The sequence below is a fragment of the Capsicum annuum genome, chromosome 4 (genome assembly GCF_002878395.1).
Source record: "Capsicum annuum cultivar UCD-10X-F1 chromosome 4, UCD10Xv1.1, whole genome shotgun sequence".
Classification (NCBI taxonomy): Eukaryota; Viridiplantae; Streptophyta; class Magnoliopsida; order Solanales; family Solanaceae; genus Capsicum; species Capsicum annuum.
In genome coordinates this window covers 216272917-216297233 of record NC_061114.1, presented here as the reverse complement: position 1 = coordinate 216297233, position 24317 = coordinate 216272917, and the positions used below count along the sequence as shown (strand labels likewise).

General features: G+C 36.5%; 2 protein-coding genes and 1 long non-coding RNA gene across 4 annotated transcripts; all 3 read left to right on the top strand.

Moving 5' to 3' along the window:
• The first annotated feature begins 853 nt into the window (after positions 1–853).
• LOC107867338 lies at positions 854–2952 on the top strand. Of its 2 annotated transcripts, XR_001673140.2 has the most exons (3): positions 854–988; positions 1185–1241; positions 2427–2952. It is a non-coding gene; the product is annotated as an uncharacterized LOC107867338 (long non-coding RNA). The 2 variants fall into 2 exon arrangements; XR_001673138.2 differs by lacking the exon at positions 1185–1241 and having other exon boundaries at positions 863–988; positions 2111–2952.
• A 6340-nt stretch (positions 2953–9292) lies between these two features.
• Positions 9293–12478, top strand: LOC124897737. The gene is made up of 3 exons (XM_047411052.1): positions 9293–10229; positions 10677–11006; positions 11907–12478. The coding sequence occupies exons 2-3, from the start codon at positions 10713–10715 to the stop codon at positions 12138–12140; spliced, it is 528 nt and encodes a 175-aa protein (XP_047267008.1). The 5' UTR covers positions 9293–10229; positions 10677–10712; the 3' UTR covers positions 12141–12478.
• A 2076-nt stretch (positions 12479–14554) lies between these two features.
• Positions 14555–20036, top strand: LOC124897736. The gene is made up of 2 exons (XM_047411051.1): positions 14555–14675; positions 18244–20036. Exon 2 carries the CDS (start codon positions 18405–18407, stop codon positions 19125–19127), a length of 723 nt encoding a protein of 240 aa, XP_047267007.1. The 5' UTR covers positions 14555–14675; positions 18244–18404; the 3' UTR covers positions 19128–20036.
• The last annotated feature ends 4281 nt before the right edge of the window (positions 20037–24317 follow it).

Here is a 24317-nt window from a genome sequence, read left to right as displayed (position 1 = left end):
ATTTTGACATTTGTACGTCAAGAAATAAATTTTCTACCACATACATGGTAAGATATTAAAAATCAGACCAAGATCGAGAGAAAAGGTGAGGAACTTACCTTGCACTGTGCTCCCTCGTCGTAACTTGCGCAATGTAACCATCGCAAAATAATTTAATGGATATCCTTATTTATATAGATCTCAAATATGACTTTATTTAGAGATGTTGAGATCGATGTGGGACTTGATAATTGTTATTGTTCAAGACTAATTAGACAAAACAAGGTCACAACTTAACGTAGAAAACAACTGAATTAAGAAAATATTTAACATTTTGATACGCAAGTAAATTAAGTCAACTCCCCTATTTATTTTAAATCTAACATGGACCCAAAAAATAATTCATAAAGGATATCAAGTGAATATATAATTCAAATCCCATTATGCTTATTTGATGTAGTATGCATTGGTCCATGATTGTGATTTTTGCATATGAATACTATCCTAATTAAAGCATCAAGTTAATACTTTAAATCTACTCTTCAAAAGATTAAATATATCGATTAGTCTTGAAGCATGGAGCATTTGTAAATAATGAAATTTTGTCGAATTTAAAATCCACAAGTAATTCAGACTAAATCAAATTTGAGATATATTAGTCCAAATAAATATTGTTGATTAATATAATTGGATTAACTTATTTAAGTCCAATAAGTACAAATTAAATTAAGAGTTTAAGTTTGGTGTACCATCTGTGCACCTTTTTTTTACACCATCAACTATTTTTTACCTTTGACAGCACATATATTTTTATTTTTTGTAAAATTAATATAAAATTAAAAAAGACTTTTAATCTTATCCTATTTCTCTTTTCTCCCATCAACGTCGTTATCTCTCTGAATCCTTCTACCGCATATTCTCCTTCAATATTTTCGAACTAACAAACGGGAGAGATTGTATCCTAAGTATCTTCTTTACATATTTATTGTTTTTTGATCTCAAGCTTCAGGTAAAAGAATTTTTTTATCTCTGCTTTCTCATCTTCTGTAATGCTTTACTGAAGAAAATAAAAATTTTTATATACAAGATATTTAGTTTTCTTCAATTTCTCTTTACCTTTTGTTTTGATCACACAAAGAGTAAATTATTGAATCTGTCTGAAATTTCTTCGTCATTTTATCTAATTTCCTAAATTGATTGGCTAGATCGTGTCTAATCCGACTCAGAAGCAGTAATTGGCATGATAGTTCGCTGATATTCTGGTGAGGGACGATGTTTCAATCTTTTTGAATATTTGGTCAACTTGAAAATGTTCTTTGAAGTTGTGAAATGGTTCACTGATATTCTGTTGTGTTTATGCATTCGTTTGACTTGAGAAGCTCCCAGTCAATACCTTGCCTTTCTGCCAATGTGCTACTTGCACTTACGTGAATAGATTTTACTTAATACTTGAAGAGGAAAATTGAAGATGAAACATGTGTTGTCAACAGTTTGCATTAGAGCTATCTGTTACTTTTACCTGGTTAGTTTGAGTGATCTTTGACGTGAGGACTTGGTTAATAATTCTTTTCCTCATGCCTCTCTTGGTTTAATTGGTTTTTGTTGTTATGAGGGAGTCATTGATCCGTCGTTGCCGGTGGCACTTCCCTCACCGCTTACAACTTACTATCAAGCTACGGCTTCCCTATCGAAATTCTACCAAAAGATGATACTGGATACAATCTTCAGTGTTCATCTTAACGGTGATTGTAGTGTTGCTCTAGAAGCATACATAGCGATCACACTTGATTGAGCAGGCTCTATCTTCAAAAACTGGATTTGATGTTTCTATGTAATGTGTAAACTGCCATCTCATTCTCCAATTAAAAAATGTAGTGTGGAAACTGCCGTCTGGACATCTCGTCTTGTTGTGTCATTTAAAGACTGTACTTTGCGACCTTCCTTTTTAATTGAAGCCTATATCTTGGTATAGACAATAGGTGGAGTCGGACTGGGAGATGTAAAATAGGATGATAAGTTATATTGATACACCAAGGCCGTAAAGATCATGAAGTACTCATCAATGGTTTAGAGTGTAGTCTGAAAAACTTACTCGCAAGAGGTTTTAAATTTTGTAATGTTTTTGTTTCAGGAAGTGCATAATAGTAAAAATGTAGGTGAACTTATACATCCAATATAAGATTTCACTAGGCATGAGCTGGTGTTTCCTATGTAAGTAGGCGGGTGAGCACATGGACCATATTTCATCACATTGCAAATTAGCTACAAGGTTAAAAAAAATAAAACGAGCCTGTATGGAATTAGTGTGAAAGTACTTTTTTGTGGCTGAATATTGTGGAGATTGTTAAGAGTGGTGATGATCTTCAGTTTTCTGTTGGTATTGTTTTCGTTAGTTTTCCATTTGATAATTTTTTGATTTGTCCGCAATGTGGATGTGGATTGAATAGTAATAGCAATGGAGAAATTTTGAAGATTTGAAACAGTCATCTTGTGTCTTCTGCTTAGCTGCATACAAAGGGTGATGTAGTTTGGTGATGGAGTTTCCTGAATGAGGTGACGTTGTTGCAGTTGACAGAAAGCCTAAAGTGGTCATTCTCCTGCTTCCTCCTCATCTGAGTAGCAACGCAAAGCTTTAAGAGCCTATTCATCAGTTGGAGGCTATATTGCTTAGACTCTTCAAGAATGTCAATGGGTGCGTATTGGATTCTTCAAAAGTAGTACATCTAAAGTAAAGATATCAACTTTGGACCTAACGACACTATAGCAGTGGTATACAACTTTGGACCTAACAGCTGGCGTAGTAACATTTCGGAATGAAGGATTATAAGTGTATTCAAAATTTGTATTATTGTATGAAGAAAAAATATCCTAAATATAAAAGATTGTATGTAATGCAATACATGTCCAGATCTTTGTACTTCTTGTGATACCATTTTGTAACTATTTATCAATAAAACTTACATGTTTGGTGCATATCAATACATACATAAGGTTTGAGCTGATAGTCATGAATCGTGATTCAATCGTGAATCGTGAATCAATCGTGAATCGTGAATCACTTTTTTTTTAGTTTATATCCACAGACCTTTTTCAAATGACATCTTGCTTTGCTGGTAGAAGTATTATAGACCAAGCCAAAGTAAATGCTCCTCCAACCTTTAGTAACAACTCCTATGCACCAGAAAACAAGAGTTGCATTAATCATGTGTGTTGCTATATGAAGCGCCAAAAATTTTCCTACTGCCAGCTTATCTTTTTTCTTTTGGAGGGGTGGTGTAGCTTGTTGTGATGAAAGCAAAATTCCATAAACGTTTTAAAGGTTAATTGCCTCCACCTCTACATTAAAAAATAGCTTTGTATGGCTCATAGTAAGTGCAAGTGGGAGATCAAAGGAAGAGCAGCCTTGCCTCTTGCTTAACATTGGCATTATGGCATCCGTAACCTCTTCTATTGCTTAACATTGGCATTATGGCATCCGTAACCTCTTCCATAACAAAGAGTCAATGCTCTTGCATGGGTATGGGGTGAAATGGTTTGCTGTACACTTACTACGTTACTACAAGCAGATACATAGTCTTTTTTAAGAGCAGAATCATGTTGGTATTTATATTAAAAGGAAAAAGGAATTAAGTGTGGGATTATATTAGTGTGATATTTAATGAGGTATGTAACTTAAATAATCTTATCTAAAAATAAATTTATATAGTACCTAAAACATTTACAGAAAGCTTTGATTTCCTAGACATTAGTGCATAAAGAGTAATCCATATACTTATACATTTACATGTATTCTTCATTCTCATACAGCACAGAATTCACCTGTATTGCACGTTGAAGAATGACCTATACTCCTCCTATTTCGATTCAACTGCAACCAATTTTTTTTTTTGCAAGCCTAATTCCTTCATTTTTTGCCTCAATTGTTCGACAGAACCCCAGACCTTAAATCTGGCCAAAAAAAATACCATGACATTTCAGGATACCACATTTTTATCTTCTGTCCTGTCAAACAGATATCGTGCCAGTTTCACAATTCATGTAAAATGAAACTAGGGAAACCCGCGTAGACATAACTGTTTCTAAGCCATTTGTAAGCACAAAACCGTGAATTAGTGTACCGAAATGTAGCAGTTCTAAGTGGGAACAAGCAACCAGAAGGCTACCAGCAAAGCTCAAATAGGTTGTAGTCTTTCAGCAATCAAATAACACAAAGCTTATCCATTTTCACACATAATGTGAAATAAAATCTTTGACTCAAAACAGTTGACAAACTACGAAACAATCATAGAATTTTATCACGTTCAACAAAAATGACTTAACCCAAATCCTTGTTCAACAAAACTACAAAATTGATTTATCACGTTCAATAAAGTTGACTATTCATAATTGAAAAACAGACAAAAATCAATAGTTTGAAGTCTAAAGAGTTGTTCCTTCTTCATTTTTTTGTATTCTAAAGCTCCAGATCCTCTTATCTTCTTACTCATGAATTAAGATGATATTGTTGGTATGGAGCTGAAGCAGCTTTCATCAAATCTTCAGGAAAGTTAAAATTCTTAAGCACACACCACAACATGTAAACAATGTATAAACGCTAAGATCAAGGTAAGAGGAGTCTTTTACCGTAAATGAGGCGGCATAAGCATAATCAGTGCTCTCAATATACCCTTGATAAAATTCTGGATATCGTTGAAATTGCTTACAAATCAAATGACAAATTAGTTGGAGAAAAAGGTACATGCAAATAAGTCAACTAATATAAAGATATTATAAGTTTGTCACCATTGCATTAGCCTCATTAGATGTTGTTGTACTTTTTTGTTCAGCTTCGACATTAGAGTTTGAACTACATATGAATTTTAAAAGTTATTATATAAGTAATGTGAAATAAAAATAATATGCGGTGTTAATGAAAATTACCTCGTCTCCTTTTTGTTAAGTTTCATATTTTCTGTTTGCTTTTTTGGCTTCTGAGAGGGAGCTTTTTGAATTTTCTGAGAACAAACTTTTTTATTCTTCTGAGAAGAAACTTTTTTGGTCTTCTGAGCAACTTCTAAAGCATATTTCTTTCTTAAAGATTCCGGACGTCCTTTAGTTACCACTACTGGAGGATCAAATAGAGTAACATCCTGACTTTGTTCACATGAGTTCATTTCACAATCCTTTTCACCAACTTGATTCATTTCACAATATTTCTCACCAACTTGATCATTCGGTACACAATCTTCCTAAGATTCATAAGGAAGCTCATCAAGTTCTCTACACAATTGCAACAATCTTTAATGTGCGAACAAATAATATTTTTCAGACCTTGTAGCTTGTTCAGCTAGCCCCATAGAATGCATCATGATGTTATTATACCACAAAGTAGAAGGCTTCACATTAGTTATTTCACTCGGATGGTCAATAGCTTTTTCTTTGGTTGCATTTCTAGTCCATCGATCTAACAAATAATGTGTTGAAAGTGAGAGAATCTGTTTCTTTATGAATACCATTAGTACATGTCTACATAAAATTCCCATGAACTCAAATTTGTGGCATGAACAAACAGCTTTTTTCAATGCAAGAGTCAAACTGACCATATATGTCGGCTTTTGTCTTTGAAGCTGATGCACTTTATAAACATTTATTCCATCCTTAACCTCAAACTTTTCAAAGACAAATTTTTAAGACTGAATTAGTTCTTCTTGAAAAATCTGAAATATTTTTCTAGTGTATTTTTTCGCTGCTTCACCCTCCATAGGATACAAAATTTTCAAGACAGGCCTTGAATATTTAGTCTTGTAATCCTTCTCCCTTACTTTATCATATCGAGCGTCTATAACTTTATCATATTGTATGCAATATATCATACTTCAGACCAACACATGTGGATTTGTTCTCCTTAGTAATGGTTTAGCTATTTATCGAAGGCATTTAATGTCAAACCATCATCAATAAGATTTTCTTGATTACACAATCTGAAAGTTATGCTCTTAACTCAATTTTATTAAGCAAACAATTTTGTGAATGTCAAACGCAGGTTGACAAAGAATGTACATGTGATCATCTTATTGATGAATCTTTTCAACATATAACATGATAGGTGAACAAGCCCTTATTCACCTTTTATATTTTTCAGATTTTAAGGGATCAAATCCCAACATTAGTTGGTCCAACTAACTTATCACGAGAGCAAGCAACATAAATAATTCTTGAAGAATCTTCTAGTTCTTCAATACATGTCTAATACTCAATATGCATATCTACAAGATGTCACAATCGTTCACATCAACTTATGAACTTTTATACTAGTAAACACCAAGTTTACCTTGACATGTACTTTCTTTAGTAAATTTCAGATTTACTATTACATGAATAAATTTCAGAGTTACTATTCAAAATAACTTTTCTCAACTATTCTGCCTCTTTCGGAGGTTAGTTGTGAGGCCACCACAACCAAGTGCACGTCTGTATTGATAAGATTTTCTGAATATTATCACAGTCACCCTTGGGAATGGATCTATACTTATAAAAATTAAAATTCTCATTCTCCAAGAATAAAATATAACCGTGCGTTAAGCGTATCAAATTACGATAGCTTTTAATATCTTTCATGATATTGCTACTTTAGAAGCACATCAAGGCATACGTATCTTTCAAAGTATATGATATATTGCTACCACATTCACCTCAAGAATGGAGCAAATTGTCAGCTTTCAGACTTATCGTATATTGCTACCGCATTCACTTTATGGAATGAAGCATAGTCAATGGGACATGTTTTCACGACTTTTCACAAAAATCACATTATTTTGCTTTAGCCATCATTATATCACCAATATGGTGCATTGAGATTCAAACTCAACGTGTTATCCATATAAAGGCGTTTTAGGCATAAATCAATGGGACTTGAACTCAACACATTATCATCCCTTTAGATAATATTGTTCTTGATGAATAAATTTAAATCATAAATGGTTTCAAATCAATTATTTTTCCTCAAATCCAACAATAATTATATTATTAGTAGCAAAAGATAGATAATATAAGGAATTACTAATCTTGAAATTACTTTTAGATTTATAATCTCATCTTGTTTGGCAGAGTCTCGTGCTGATAACGTATTATAAAATAATAAAGAACAAAGAAGAAGAGAGAGCGAAGAGAGGAGACTTTTTTAATTTATCTTGGGGGATTTCTTGATACGGTAATTACAATGAAGAAAAACTCTTTTATTTATAGAGAAAAATTAACTTTGGGATTTTTAACTTTTCCATAAATAGGCATTCACTATATATGGTAAAGTTGACATTCACTATATGCATATGATAAAGTGGACATACATATATATATATATGATAAAGTGGACATTCACTACATATGTTAATATATTTATAACAGGGATAAAAGTTTTAATGCATGTTTAGTTGGCAATATTCAGGATAACTTATTCCGGGGTTAATAAATAATACCGGGATAAGTTATCCACACATTTGGTGGGATAACAATCCCACCATAATTTATCCTTGGGATAAAATTATAAAAGAATAAAATTACCCCAAACTCACAAATCCATATTAGCTTCTTATAACTAATTTTTCAGCCAAAGATAAATTTAACTATCAATTTGTTATTTTTACTATTTAGTTGTTGGACTTTTAACTAGCTTTACTCAGGCATTACATCTACAAGTTATATCTTAGTTGTACTCCAGTTGTTGCCTTGTCATAGCAATTTGTTAAGCCATTTTTGAATTGAAATGTTGATTGTTAAGCATTGTTAAGAATTGTTACGCATTGTTAAGAATTGAAATCTAGTATAGGCCTTGTCGTAGTTATAAGCCATTGTTAAGCATTTGAATTGAAATGTTGATCACTACGACAAACGCAAAAATTTTAAGCAGTTTCGCCATGAAAGCTTGACGAGAATAATATGTGTTATAGCTTCTGGGCAAAACCTTACACCCTTTATTTATTTCCAGTGAGTGACATTTGCATTTTATATGCAAAATTTGCCTGTGCTGGATTAGTTGTTCTACAATAAAATCCGCCAGTTGTAAGAATGGGAAGGAAAACATATGAACGAAAGTAGGTGCAATACACTACTTTCATTCATATGATTGGTAGGATTAGTATCATCTATTTGTGTTCCAATCGAAAATAATTAAGTTAAATAATGTAAGGGATATTTTTATAAACAAATAATATATTTTTACAAATAATATAATACATATTATTTTTAATATCACAAGTCAAATAATTATTAAAAAATAATAGCAAGATAATAAATCTCGGCATAACTAATCTCGAAATCAAACACTCTTTTAACAGTTTCACTTTGACTGGGTTCTCTGTGTGACCCGTTATTGCTGCCACCTTCTCCGTTTGCCCAAAATACTTCCCCATGAGGTTTCTCTTTTTTACTCTCTTCTAAAACCCCTTTAAAGAATTGTAGAGAAAATGATGGAGAAAAGGAAGTTCAAGAAAAGGGTCTTTGTTAGTGAACATGACATGTCCACTCTCTTACAAAGGTATCATCTTTTTTTTTTTATGTTTTCAAGATTCTTTTTGGTTTTTTATTTTTACTTGTTTTCTACTTCAAATTTTGCTTTTACTGTTGTATATATGTATATATGTTTTGTTTTTTTACATATACATGAGTGTATGCATATATGTTTTCATGTGTTTGTATTGTTTGCTTTGTTGTTGTACTATCTTTATTCTTGTAGTTCTTGATTTTGATGTTTATCATCATATGTTGTTTATTGTTTATTTATTGTGTTACGGTTATGGCATTATTTTGTTGTTGTTATTGTTACTTTCTTGTAGGCTTTGCGCTGCTTCTCTTGGTAGTTGTTATGTTTTCTTCTTTTTTTTTGTACATAGCCTCTCTACCTCCACGGTAAGGTATGCATACATTCTACCCTCCCTAGACCCCACTTGTGAGACTTCACCTGGTATGTTGTTGTTGTATTATTGTTTGCTGAATAATATGCGTATTTGTGAAATGGGGTTTGAAGATACACAGCAATGACAATGTTGACACTGTTGCAAGAGGTGGCACAAGTTAAAGATTGGAAAATCGATTGGAATGAATTGGTGAAGAAGACTACTACTGGGATTACCAATGCTAGAGAGTACCAGATGGTGTGGCGCCATTTGTCTTATCGCCAAGTATTGCTTGATAAAGTGGATGATGATGCTCAACCTCTGGTTAGCCCAACTGTCAAAAAGATGTTCTTTACTACCTCTATGACTATGTGTGTGTGTGTAGGGGGGGGGGGGGGGGGGGGCGGTTCCTGAAATTGGCGGATTTAAGTTTTTATTTTTTTTTTTTTGATTCAGCAAACCCCCAATCAGTTCGGGATCGAGGCGTAGTTATTTGGTACATTCCGCCTTCTAACCCCCAAACCTGTTGGTCAGAAATGTGGTTTCCCTACTCTTTCTCCCTCAGTGTATCCATATGAAATTTGACAAGTTTGGAAAAGTTAATACATGTTACATTGAACCATGAAATTTATCTAATGGAGTAGGTTTCTTTTGTCCCCTTTTAAGTTTATGATATGAAGGTGCTCCTTGAGCTTGTATGTTGTTAAATTTGAGAGAAGATGATGAGAGAAGTTCAGATTTGAGAAAAGTATTTTCGCGCTGCTTAGTATTTCTCCCTTTTCTCTAGTGTTGGCTTCTATATTCTGTATACCGTCAAATGCTTGTTCTTCTTGTATATTTGTTAGTGTTGCATGGAAGGCATGCTCTTTTTTGGTGGTTTGTTTCCCTTCTCAAAGTTGGGAATTAAATTCCGGGAATCATTTGATTTTGTGGATAAATTGGGGGCAACTTTGTGCATATATTAAGCTTGGGATAATAAATCTGTGAGGTTGTGAGCAGCGTCATTTGTACGAACGTGAAATGTATTTCTTCTTACTAATTTAGTATTGTCTACTCAATAAGTGACGGCAGAAAATAATATAGCATAAAATCTTGTGTTTACTGTGATCTGTGTTAAAAGGCATTAAGTTGACATATATTCCCAAGTACTACATCGTGCTAAGTTCTAACTGATGTGGTGGTTGATTTCCATTATCTGTTGGTCGCTGTGGTGAATGATCCACCTTAAATTTTCTGAACTTACATTGGGAATTTGTTTATATTCTGATTTCATGTTTCTTTTTTGGATGCCAGGATGATGATAGTGATCTAGAATCTGATTTGGAAGCTTTTCCTCCTGTAAGCAATGAGACTTCATTAGAGGCTGCAGCCTGTGTGAAGGTAAGCACAAGAATGGTTATCTCCTTCCATTTTTCTAAATTGTTTTTAAAGTGGCTTCATTTTAAGGTTTTTTGGTCGACCTAAGAGCTGGACAGCTTTAACTTGTAATAAATTAAGCATTTGATTTCTGCATCATCCTAATGCTTCGAGGTGAAGGTTTACCCTATTTCTCGAATGATGACTGCTAAAGTTCTTTAAGTCAATGAACTCTGATGGCTTTACATTCACATATCAAGGGTCTCAAATTAGTCCTTTATATATATGATGAAATACATAAATGGGTTTAAGAACCACGGAATATAATTCCTTCCGTAGCACTGTAGCACTCGCTTTTAGTTGAGTAGCTAGAATGCCACCCTCCACCCTTAAGTGCATACTCCTACTGGTTGACATGTATGTTTCTCTCATTTTTCATACGTTCAGTTTGTCTTGCTTTGGGCTTAACAGGTATTATTTGCTTCTGGGGCTCCATGTGATACAAATATGTCAGATGGAAATACAATTGAGGCTCCATTGACTATAAGCATGCCCAATAGGCAAACATCTGGAACTGCTGCAGAAAATTCATTCCATGGTATTTCAGCATATGGGGCAAAACTTACAGTCCCGGTTACTGTACAAATGCAACCACTTCCTTCTGTCACAGCTGCTGAGGGTTTGGACACCAGTGGACCAGGTACAGCCAGCTATCATCCTCGCCGAAGACGAAAACCGTGGTCTGCAGCTGAAGATACGGAGCTCATTGCTGCAGTACAAAAGTGTGGTGAAAAGAACTGGGTAAGTATATTGAAAGCGGAATTTAAGGGTGACAGAACAGCTTCACAGCTTTCTCAGGTTTATTTTTATATGCTTAATAATATATATATCGGTATAGATGGCTCTAGTACTGACTTTGTGCTGCATATATAACATGTTACCATTCTCAATTTACCACAAGGCTGCGTACAATACACCCTTGTGGTGGGGCCCTTCCCCGGACACCGCGCATAGTGGTAGCTTTAGTGCACCGGGCTGCCCTTTGAAGCAGACTCTTTTGATCGTGTCCTTAACGGGAGTCTGTACAAGTTTGCGCTCTTCTGCATTGCTTGGGAACTTTTCCTTACTCATTTGCTTTGTTTGATGAAAGTAGTTTTGATAGAGGACACATTCAGTCTCTTATTATATAGATAAATCCTCAGCATGGAGTTAAACAAACAATAATCTTTGGGTTACATGCAGTTTCTATTTACTACATGGATCTCATCCAAATAATTATGCCTTCTTAAGTGCATCAAATTGTAATGACCAGAAAAGATATTGTCCAGTTTCGCTACCAATTAATCTGTGTTTGAACAGTAGCTGTTGTTCATTATTGCCTTCCTCGTCGGTAGTAATGAATTTCCTCAAGTATGTGAAGAAGATATAATCTGGAATGATTTATTGACTATTTTGGTGTAAATAAAAGCTGTAATGGAGCTAAGTAATTATGGTGAAATACCTTCTAAAAAAAAAAGTAATTATGGTGAAAGGGTTCAGATGCTGGAAAATGAATGAGATCCCTAAGTAATTAGCATGAATTAGATTTTAAGAATGCAGTTAACAGAACTTGTAAAAGTATTTCTGTCTGTTGTAAGATCTTGTACCAGTATCTGCAATATAAATCTACTTTAAAAGATAATGGAGTTTATCTTGGTGCAGAGGTGGGCAATTATTAGAAAGCGGAACATGGCCGGAAATGCCTCACAACTGTCGGAGGCCCAGCTTGCGGCTCGTCATGCAATGTCCATGGCTTTCGGGGATAATTTAAGAGCAGCTTGTCCAACCAGCACTAATGGTAATTCTTTTAACTCTGTGTCATCCATACTGTCGATATGTCTGCTTACACACTACTGTGAGAGGATGGTAAAAAAGCAATCAGGCAATACTGCCTAGATTGAGGTTTTTAAAGGGTGCAAGTGTGTCATATGATGATACGGGTGTACAAAGCTGTCCAATACGTTCTCGACCATTCACACGAAGCCAAGCTCGGGAGTTACAAAAACTACAAGCCATGTTCATGCAAATGGCCGTGTGTGAATTGGTACTTGATCCGCCAAAGAGCTTAAATATTTTTAAGGGTGAAGAGGAGCCTTGAAGTGTAATAAATTACACTCCAAGGGCGCCCCATAACTGAAGGGTAGGAGGGTCATTTGTCCTTCATTTTGTGTGTAATATAAATAGATGCTAGTAGGGTTATTTTCAGCACTTAGTTCATACTTCATATTTCACAACAACAAGTCTTGTAACATTGAACATTTCTCTCTCTCTTGTTCTTGAGAGTAGAACCTGAAATCTGTCCAACAAAGTGTAGTTACACTTGTGTTGTTTCTTGGCTAGAAACTTGAGATCTTGAGGTTCATGAGTTCCTCCTGGTCTAAGTAAGAACTTGGTGCTGAAATCTTTGGGTCTTAGGGTCCTTTCTTCAAGTTAGGGTTCATGGATTCTGGGATATCTTTGTATCAAATTACTATCTTTCATTTTTGTACTCTTGAAACTATTGCAGTAACTTAGTAAAGACGTGTGGGGCTGATTTCGATTCACTATAGTTCTTGCCATTTGTTGTTCTTGTTGTTAACATTGTACTCTTTGTAATCTTTCATCTTGTTATCATTGTAATTTTGAAGTCTAGTGAAGCCGGGTGTGGCCTATTTCTATTCACTAGCACCTTGTTGCTCATATTGTAGTTCTTGTGTTAGCTTGTTCATCTTGTTGTTGTTGTTGGATTCTTCTGTTGTGGACTTGATAGTGCATCATTTGGTATCATAGCCATCTTTGATTTTGTTCTAACAAGATCAATCTTGGGCTTGAGACTTGAAAACTAAAAAAAAAAAAGAAAAAAAAACTGAAATCTGAAAATTTCAGAAACCGTCAAATCTGCCACCTTTGTGTTCTTGGCCGAAAATTGTGTTGGTCTTGTTGTGTGGGCTGAGATTTTCTTTTTTTTTTTCTTTTACTAGATCTTGTAGTATTTTGCTTGTTTAGAGTGTTCCTAGTGTTGGTTTCTTTCTCACCAACACTAAAGGTGTCTAGATCTAAAGTTGAGCTTAAAATAACCTAGATGCAAGGATATGATTCAATCCTCTTTGGGTTGGCCCAAAAACAAGGACCAACCCGCCACTACAAGGCTGCCCGAGCCCAAAACAGTCCACAAAATTCCTCTAAAACAAGAAGTTCACAAGTATCCTAACCCAAAAGGATTCCAATATTTCAAGTGCCAAGGTTGGGGACATAAATCCAATGATTGTCCAAATCGACGCAACGTGATCCTACGGGAAGGGAGATTGTATTACCTTGGTGAGGAGGTGGGTCTTGAAAAAGAGGAGGACGAGGACGAGCCTCAAGATGGAGAGGAAATTAAAAATAGGCCACTTGATGATGATGATGATGATGGTGAAGTTATTTATCCACAAGAAGGGGAGTGTGAGTTTCCAAACTTTGTAGTTAGACGCGCTATGACAGTAAGGCAATAGGCAACCCTAGCCAAAGGGAAAATCTATTCCATACTAAATGCCTTGTAAAGGGGAATGTGTGCACTTTGGTGATTGATAGTGGTAGCTGTACGAATGTCGTTAGTGTTGCTATGGTGAACTTTCTGAAATTACCAACTACACTTCATACTAGCCCTTACAAGTTGCAATGGTTGAACGAATGCGCGAATTGAAGGTCATGAGGCAATGTGTGATACGGTTTAAGGTAGGAAACTACCAAGACGAAGTGCTTTGTGATGTGATACTAATGCAAGCATGTCATTTGTTGTTAGGTAGACCTTGGTAATATGATAGGTCTACCAAACATGATGGGAGGTCCAACCGATATTCACTTGAGAAGGATGGTTGAAAGGTTACTCTTTATCCTCTTTTGCAGTCACAAGTGAACGAATTACATCAAAAGATGAGGGAGTTGAAGGAGAAGGGAAAGAAACCCGAAAATGGTAAAAAGGAGGAGAAAAACGTGAGTGGGGCAGTAGGGTTTTTCGGGACTGCTTCAACGTCAAATAGGCAAGAAAACATGGTGATGTTGTCTAGAAAGAAGGAAATCTTCTTGGATTATGATGTGGACACGCCTATGCTTCTTTTGGCTCATTATTTTAACACTAACCCCACTAATTCTTCCATTTCTCCTTTGATTTCTTGTGTGTTGCAGGATTATGAAGATGTATTTCCCAAAGAACTTCCGCAAGGATTGTCCCCGCTTCGGGGAATTGAGCATCAAATTGACTTTGTGTCGGGCTCACAATTGCTAAACAAGCCGGCTTACAGAAGCAACCCTAAGGACACCAAAGAATTGCAACGTCAAGTTGAGGAACTCCTCAACAAAGGGTATATCAAAGAGAGCATGAGTCTGTGCGCAGTTCCGGTATTACTAGCGCCTAAGAAAGACGAAACATGGCGTATGTGTGTGGACTGCCGAGCCATCAATAAGATTACGGTAAAATATCGTCACCCTATCCCTAGGTTAGATGATATGCTTGATGAATTGAATGGTTCGTGTTTATTTTCCAAGATTGATTTAAGGAGTGGCTATCACCAAATAAGAATGCAACCTGGTGATGAATGGAAAACCGCCTTCAAGACCGAATTTGGTCTCTATGAATGGATGGTTATGCCATTCGGCCTAACAAATGCTCCAAGTACTTTCATGAGGCTAATGAATCATGTGATGAAGCCATTTGTTGGAAAGTTTGTTGTTGTATACTTTGATGATGTCTTGATCTATAGTAAGTTAATAGATGAGCATGTGAAGCATTGACAATGTGTGTTTGATGTCCTTAGAAAGGAAAGGTTGTATGCAAATCTAGAAAAGTGCTCCTTTGGTGTTAATGAAGTTGTTTTCTTGGGTTTTTTTGTTAGTTCAAGAGGGGTCAAAGTGGATGAGTCCAAGATAGACGCTATCAAAAATTGGCCAACCCCGCAAACCATTAGCGAAGTAAGAAACTTCCATGGGTTGGCTAGTTTTTATAGAAGGTTTGTCAAAGGATTTAGCACCATAGCTGCACCCTTGACCGCGGTCATTCGGAAAGACCAACCCTTCAAGTGGGGTAAAGAGCAAGCTAAGGCTTTTGAAACCTTGAAAGCTATACTCGTTTCCGCGCCTTTATTACAATTGCCCAATTTTGATAAGACGTTCGAAGTTGAGTGAGATGCTAGTAAAGTAGGCATAGGGCCTGTTTTGATTCAAGATTTAAAACCCATTGCTTATTTTAGTGAAAAGCTCAAAGGAGCAACTCTAAACTACTTGTATGCCTTGATTCGAGCCTTGGCCACTTGGCAGCACTATTTGTGGCCCAAGGAGTTTGTGATCCGAACGGACCATGAATCCTTGAAGCATCTTCTGGCACAAGACAAGCTTAACAAACGGCATGCCAAATGGATTGAGTTTCTTGAAACCTTCGCTTGTGTTATTTAATACAAAAAGGGTAAGGACAACGTAGTAGCCGATGCTCTGTCTAGAAAACACGTTCTTGTGTCAACATTATCTTCAAAATTGATGGGTTTTGAGAGTTTGAAAGAATTGTATCCTGAGGACCCTCACTTTGCTCCTATCTATAGGGAATGCGAAGAAATGGGTAGGGACAAGTGGCATTCGGCTAGGGGTCTAAATCCCTATGCCAAGTTTGATAGATACTTGTTTAAAGGTAGACGATTATGTGTATCCTCCAGTTCTTGGAGAGAGTTGTTTGTGAGGGAAGCACACAATGGTGGTCTAATGGGTCACTTTGGGATCGAAAAGACCCTTGGAATATTGGAGGAGCAATTCTATTGGCCAAAAATGCACAAGGATGTGGCCAATGTGCAGATTGTAAAGGAGCCAAATTGCGACTCCTACCTCACGGGTTGTACACCCCGTTGCCCACTCCTTTACGCCCTTGGCTTGACATATCCATGGATTTTGTGTTAGGGTTGTCAAGGACTAGACGAGGTCGGGATAGTATCTTTGTTGTGGTTGATCGGTTTTCTAAGATGGCATACGTTATTCCATGTTTTAAATGTGATGGTGCACCTAGTGTGGCCTATTTGTTTGTTGATAATGTTGTCAAGTTGCATGGTGTTCCGAGGACCATTGTGAGTGATAGGGACTCTAAGTTTCTAAGTCACTTTTGGAAATCCATGTGGGGTAGGCTTGGAACCAAGTTGTTATTCTCCACATCTTGCCACCCACAAACCGATGGCCAAACGGAAGTAGTAAATAGGACTTTGGGTGTTATGCTACGTTCCATGGTTAAAAGAAAATTGACTTCTTAGGAGGAACACCTACCATTGATTGAGTTTGCATATAACCGTGTCATACACTCAAGTACAGGAATGACTCCCTTTGAGTGCGTATATGGCCTCAACCCCCCTACCCCTTTGGATTTAACTCCTTTGCCTAGTGATGTTATGATTAGCTTAGATGGAAGCAAGCGGGCAGATTCAATGAAGAAGTTACATGAGAAGGTGCGGCTTCGACTTGAGAAGAAAAATCAAGACATTGCAAGAAGAGTCAACAAGGGAAGAAAGAAAATCATTCTTGAACCGGGAGATTGGGTGTGGGTTCACCTTAGGAAGGATAGGTTTCCATCTCAAAGAAAATCCAAATTGATGCCAAGAGGCGATGGGCCATTCCAAGTACTTGAACGGATCAATGATAATGCCTACAAGATTGACCTTCCCCCGGAATACCAAGTGCACAACACTTCCAACGTGTGTGATCTTTCTCTAGTGGATGCGGTTGAGGATGACCAAATGCTGAATTTGAGGTCAAATTCCTCTCAAGATGGAGAGGATGATACGGGTGTACAAAGCTGTTCAATACGTTCTCGACCATTCACACGAAGCCAAGCTCGGGAGTTACAAAAACTACAAGCCATGTTCATGCAAATGGTGTGTGAATTGGTACTTGATCCACCAAAGAGCTTAAATGTTTTTAAGTATGAAGAGGAGCCTTGAAGTGTAATAAATTACACTCCAAGGGCGCCCCATAAATGAAGGGTAGGAGGGTCATTTGTCCTTCATTTTGTGTGTAATATAAATAGATGCTAGTAGGGTTATTTTCAGCACTTAGTTCATACTTCATATTTCACAACAACAAGTCTTGTAACATTGAACATTTCTCTCTCTTGTTCTTGAGAGTAGAACCTAAAATCTGTCCAACAAAGTGTAGTTACACTTGTGTTGTTTCTTGGCTAGAAACTTGAGATCTTAGGTTCATGAGTTCCTCTTGGTCTAAGTAAGAACTTGGTGCTGAAATCTTTGGGTCTTAGGGTCCTTTCTTCAAGTTAGGGTTCATAGGTTCTAGGATATCTTTGTGTCAAGTTACTATCTTGCATTTTTGTACTCTTGAAACTATTGCAGTAACTTAGTGAAGCCGTGTGGGGCTGATTTTGATTCACTATAGTTCCTGCCATTTGTTGTTCTTGTTGTTAACATTGTACTCTTTGTAATCTTTCATCTTGTTGTCATTGTAATTTTGAAGTCTAGTGAAGCCGGGTGTGGCCTATTTCGATTCACTAGCACCTTGTTGCTCATCTTGTAGTTCTTGTATTAGCTTGTTCATCTTATTGTTGTTGTTGGATTCTTCTGTTGTGGACTTGATAGTGCATCATATGATAAGTTGAATACATCGTTTAAAATTTAATTGTGATGTTAAATTAAAATATAAAAATCCTTTGATTTGCTGGTAGGTTGTGCTATGCAAAACCAAGGACTAGGTCTTTGCAGATGTATTGGTGTCCACTGTATTTGGTCTATTGAGTTTGTTTACTTCTGTTTCCAAGAAATATTGGACAATCAATGTAACCGTTCTTTTAAAAAAAGGATTTTACAATCCACTTAGTAATGTCTGCATTTCAAATACCTTCAGAAACAACAGTTCTTTGCTAAGCTGAGATTTAGGAGTTAAATTTTAGTAGCGAATTCTGTTTTCCTGCATTGTGTGAAGATTCTGATTATGTCTTTCATAGTTGTTTCATTCATTCATGAAAGCTTTAATTTAAACCTAGGTTGTGGTATTGTTTCAGCTGGGCCAAATTCAAGTGGTGGACCTAGTAACTCTTCACATATTGCTGCTGCTGATATTGCATCAGGCGGTCGACAATTTAAGCATCAGCAAGATTTAGTACCTTCAAAACCTATAATCCCAAAAAATCCATTAGCGAAGCCTGCTATTAACCCAGATCCAATGGCCAAAGCTTCTGCTATGGCTGCAAGCTCCCCCATTGTTGCCCATTCAGGTGCTGCTGCCTCACTGCAAAAGGCTGCAAAGTCTAAAAAAGGCATCCATATCATGCCTGGAGGAACTCCTGCAGTCAAATCATCAGTGCCAAGTAGCTTTAATGGTTTGCCCAGTAATGTACATTTCATTCGAACTGGCCTGGTGTCCCACCCCGCGGGCCTCTCTCATGCCTCAGAGTCTGGAACCCAGCAATTGCAGGCTCTAAGATCTGCATCACCTGCATTTCAACCTAGACCAGCGACTGTGTCATCCAGAACCAATGCATCATCTGGGGTTCCCAGTGCCCCTACATCTTCTCCAGCAACCGCCGTACTGGGAGTAAAATCTAAAGCAGCTGTTATCCTAGAAAATCAAACTGTTGTTCTGTCTAATGCAAGGAGTGAGAAAATTGAAGTTATTCGAGCTGCTTTATTGCCGAATACACCACAACAGCAGGTCCAAAATGGTCCAATTTTTGATTCAGGCAACCGGTTAACAGCGAAGGTTGAAGGTCAAGAACTTGAAGGAGAGAGTAAAGCTTCAAGAATTTGGATCCAAGAAAAACTAATCCCAAGTCAAGAGTCTCCCAGCAATAAAAATGAGAACACTAAAAATGAATGGGCAGCTGAAAACACTGGTGGTCAAGGTCCAGCACCTGTGACATGTAAGGTGGTGTTCAAAAATAGTTGAGGAAGGAGATTTAGGTGACACACAGTTGGGAACTGAGGACGGGGGAGAGTAAAATAGGTTTACTGTCTGGACCAGCTCTATAGGTAATATCTAATTCGTCCCAGTTGTTTTGTTGACTTTTATCCTCAACTTTGTAAATGTTTTCTCCAAAAGTCTTGTCTATAATTAGGTGACAATTCAAATTCTTTCATATGTTCCCTTGACAAGGATTGAATATTTCCAGATGTTTCTAGTAAGTTATTTTGGCATATCTTTTATATGTTTTCTGGGATACTTGATTAGAATCTATGTTTTTGGTGTTTCCAAAACGTTGTGCTAAAAATTCAGAGAACTGAGATTGGATCAGGAAAATTTCTATGTGACATTTCATCGCAATTTAATGAAAATGAGAACAAGGGTACCTTATTTAAGTCCATGTATTCAAATTACTTGAAGTAAAGTTATTCAATATGTGAAAGTAGGTCTTAAAGAAAGATTCGTATAGTTTGAAGACACAACAAAGAAAGAAGGAACCTGGTAATGCTTTCAAGTACGAGAAGATCAATTATTCTAGTCAACAAAGGCAACACGCCTTTTCTCCTTCAATAAATTTCCAGCTATAAAAATTTGATTACAAGTAAGATAAAAGGAAAGAGGGGAAAAAAAGACATATATCTGCCTACTGCTGTCAAAAATGCATCTATCTCGGTGCTGTTATAAATCACTGTACTATTTTTGCAATGCTGGATTTACACAGGAAAATATTGACGGCATCTGCCTCTTCAACTTAACTCCAAACAAGGACCTCAGGGGAATTTTGAATCGAGGTCTTGTTGGTTTTCTTTTTCAGACCAAGTTATTTGTCCAGGTTTGACAGTGTGCTCTGAATCTCATGTTGGAGTTTCCGGATACTTTCAATGCTTACTTCGAGTTCACCTGCTAATTTATTGTTCTCCTGCTTCATGTTTAAAATCTCACCTTGAAACTTTGTTGCTTGATAGGCATTCAGCACTGGATCATTCTCTTTAGACCTTGAACTTGACAATCTTGTTATCACATCAAGAATATTAGATAGAGATGAACCTGTTGAACCTGTTCTGTAAGTCATCTTTCAAAATTACAGATCTCTTTTCCTTTTTATTTGTTGTATGTTTTTCCTCTGTAAATATCTACAAATTGGTATCAGAGCCTTACTTCTTAAGGGACTTGTGAGTGTTTTTTTCTGAGTGTTTATCCAAATTTGTGGCTGCAAAACACCATTCAAACAATGGAGAATGCAGGTTCCTTTCCTTCTATGGCTCCGCTAGTTTTCGACGGAGAAAATTATCAAGCATGGGTAGTGAAAATACAGGCTTATTTGGAGGCCTACGATTTGTGGGAGGCTGTTGAGGAAGATTATGAAGTGCTTCCTTTGCCAGAGAATCCAACCATGGCTCAGATTAGAGCTCACAAGGAGAGGAAGACAACAAAGTCCAAAGCTAAATCCTGTCTCTTTGCTATTGTCTCTACCACCATTTTCAGTAGAGTAATGACATGTAGATCAACCAAAAAATTTGGGATTTCCTCAAGAAAGAGTACGAAGGAGATGAAAGAATCAGAGGAATGAAAGTACTGAACTTGATCAAAGAATTTGAGATGCAGAGAATGAAGGAATCCAAAACCATTAAGGAATATTCTAACACATTGCTTCTGATTGCAAACAAGGTAAGGATACTTGGAACTGAACTTAATGACAATATAATAGTTCAAATGATACTTGTAACCTTACCTGAAAGATATGAGGCAACTATTGCTTCATTGGAGAATACTAAAGATCTGTCAAAGCTTAGCTTGGCAGAGTTATTGAGTGCTCTGCAGGCACAAGAACAACGAAGGATGATGAGGCAAGAGGGATCCATCGAAGGAGCCCTGCAAGCAAAGTTGCAGCTCAATTCAGGTGTTGCTACGGGTAATAAAGGAAAAGAAAAGAAAGAAAATTATGGAAACTACGAAGGTACATCTACAAAAAATGTTACCGCCATCGGTAACAACAAAGAAGGTAAATATCCTCCTTGTCAACATTGTGGGAGGAGAAATCATCCATACTTAAAGTGTTAGAGAAAGTCTGGTATGAAATGCCGAAAGTGTCCAAAGTTTGGTCATGCTGAGATTATCTGCAAAGAGAAGGGTTTACAACAATAAAATGAAGCACAAATGCTAACCAAGAACGAAAAGAGCAATTGTTTGTGGCTACTTATTACGCAAGCAAAAGTTCAAGTGAAAGCTGGCTTATTGATAGTGGTTGTACGAACCACATGACCAGTGATGAAAAGCTTTTTAGAGAGTTTGACAGATCAATTAAATCAAGAGTCGGGATCAAAAATGGAGAATACCTCTCAGCGATCGGAAAGGGGACCGTAGCAATTGAGAGCTATAAAGGTACAAATCTTATTTATGAAGTTTTATTTGTTCATGAACTTAATCAAAATTTATTAAGTGTTGGACAACTGTTGGAAAATAGATTCAAATTATTATTTGAAGACAAGCTGTGTCTAATCAGTGATCCTAGTTGTCAGGAAATGTTCAAAATTAAAATGCAGGGAAAAGGTTTCTCCTTAAATCCATTAGATGAGGAACACATAGCTTTTCCAAGTCAGTCCATAGTTGCAGAAATATGGCATAAAAGGTTGGGGCATTTTCATCACAAAGCTCTGCTGTTTATGCAAAAGAGCAAAATGGCAAATGGTTTACCAAACTTGGAGGAGCATATCTCAAGATGTAAGGCTTGTTTGGTTGGCAAGCAAACTAGACTTCCATTTATAAGTTCCACATGGAGAGCTACAGAGAAGTTGCAGCTCATTCATACTGATCTCTGTGATCCGCAAAGAACTCCATCGCTTAATGGCAGCAGGTATTATATTATCTTCATTGATGATCTAACAAAAATGTGTTGGATTTATTTTAATAATTTTAAGTACGAAGTTGTTGGAATTTTTATGAAGTTCAATGCTTGGATAAAGAATCAGAGTAGCTGCAAGATTCAGGTCATTAGATCAGATAATAGAACTGACTATACATCCGATAGGTTCAATTCTTTTTGTGAAGAAGCTGGAATAGAGAACCAGCTAAATGTCCCTTACTCTCCACAAAAAAATGGAGTTAGTGAGAGAAAGAATAGAACAATCATGGAGATGTCAAGATGCTTGTTGCAGGAGAAAATCTGCTGAAAAAGTTTTGGGCGGAAGCAGCAAACACAGTTGTTTTCTTGCTGAATAGACTACCTACGAGGGCAGTGGAAAGGAAGACTCCATTCGAGGCATGGTATGGTTTCAAACCTGATTTTAAAAACCTCAAGATATTTGGATGTCTATGTTTCTCTTATATTCCACAGGTTAAGAGAAAAGTTAGATAAGAAGAAAGATTTGGGAATCTTCATTGGTTATAGCTTATTGTCTAAAAATTACAGGATCTTTCAACCTCAATCGGGGCAAGATTATTGTAAGTAGAGACGTTTAATTCCTTAAAGATAAGCAATAGGACTGGAATTTTGAGGAGTCTCGAGTTTCGAACGACAATTAAAAGTTTGATTATGATGAATTGATGGATGATCAACCTATTAGGGGAACGAGGTCACTCTCTGATATTTTTTAGAGGTGCAATGTTGTTATATTTGAATCTGCAGGATACGAGGAAGCAAAAATTGATCAAATGGTCAGATGCATTGAATGAGGAGTTGTCCATTTGAATTAGAAAAGAACCAAACTTGGAAGCTAGTGGAAAGACCATAAAATAGAAAAGTGATTGGAGTTAAATGGATTTATCGAACAAAGCTCAATCCAAACGGCTCGATAAACAAGCACAAAGCTAGTTTGGGGAGTAGATTTTTCTGAAACTTTCCCCCCAGTAGCTAGATTGGATACAATTCGAATGCTTTTGGCAATAGCGGCACAGAAAAATTGGAAGATTATTCAAATGGACGTGAAGTCTGCTTTCTTGAATGGTCTACTACAAGAGAAAATATATGTTGAGCAACCAGAAGGGTTCAGTGTATCAGGAAGTGAAAATATGGTTATATGTTAAAGAAAGCTTTATAGGGGTTAAAGCAAGCTCCTAGAGCTTGGTTTAGCCGAATGGATAACCATTTGCAAGACTTAGGCTTCGAAGAAACTTAAGTGAATTGACTCTTTATGTCAAGAAAGTTGGATCTAACATTATTATTATTTTTCCGTATGTTGATGATTTACTTGTGGTAGGAAATAATATAGCATTGATTGAAGAATTCAAGAAGGAGATGATGAAAGTCTTTAAGATGACCGATCTTGGAGAGATGAACTATTTTCTAGGAATGGAGATTAAGCAAACTCAGAATGAAGTATTTGTTTGCCAAAAGAAATACATAAAGGAGATTCTAAAAAGATTTAAAATGGAAGAATACAAAAGTATGAGCACGCCTATGGATTAAAGAGAAAAGCTAATGAAGGATGATGGTGCTGAACGAGTACAAGAAGGAAACTACAGAAGCTTAATAGAGTGTTTGATGTATCTTACAGCAACACGGCCAAATATATTGTATGTTGTAAGTGTACTATCCCATTTTTTGAATTCTCCGAGTGAATTGCATATGAAAGCTGCAAAAAGAGTGCTCAGATATGTCAAGGGCACAATAGATTATAGAGTCAAATTTAGCATGGATTTTATGACAGTGATTGGGGTGGTTCTGCTTATGATATGAAAAATACTTCAGGGTACTATTTTATTTTTGGCGCTGGATGTTTTTCTTGGTGTTCGAAAAAATAAGAAATTCTTGCTCAATCAACTGCCAAGGCAGAATTCATTGTTGCGATAGCTGCGGTCAATCAAGATTTATGGATAAGGAAAATCTTTTGTGATCTTGGTTTGCAGATGAAGGAAAGCACTAATATATTTGTGGATAACCAGCCTACCATTGATGTTTCTCTCAATCCAATATTTCATAGAAAGACCAAGCACTTTAATGTGAAACTATATTTTCTTAGATAAGTACAAAAGGATGGTCTAGTGAATCTGGTATACTGCAGAACAGAAGAGCAGTTGGCTCATATTTTTACGAAAGCTCTTCCAACAAGCAAATTTGAGTTCTTGAGAAGCAAACTTGGAATTTGCAGATCTTGACACAATGAGGAGTGTTGAAGTCTTCCTAATGAGCTGTCAACTAATGCTGGGTAAGCATGATTGCATGGCTGCTGATGTGTT

Coding starts and splice junctions, on each gene's coding strand:
- LOC124897737 (XM_047411052.1), top strand. CDS start 10,713: ATGTCAGATGGAAATACAATTGAGGCTCCATTGACTATAAGCATGCCC. Junction 11,007..11,906: donor AGTGTGGTGAAAAGAACTGG/GTAAGTATATTG, acceptor ATCTTGGTGCAG/AGGTGGGCAATTATTAGAAA.
- LOC124897736 (XM_047411051.1), top strand. CDS start 18,405: ATGGCCAAAGCTTCTGCTATGGCTGCAAGCTCCCCCATTGTTGCCCAT.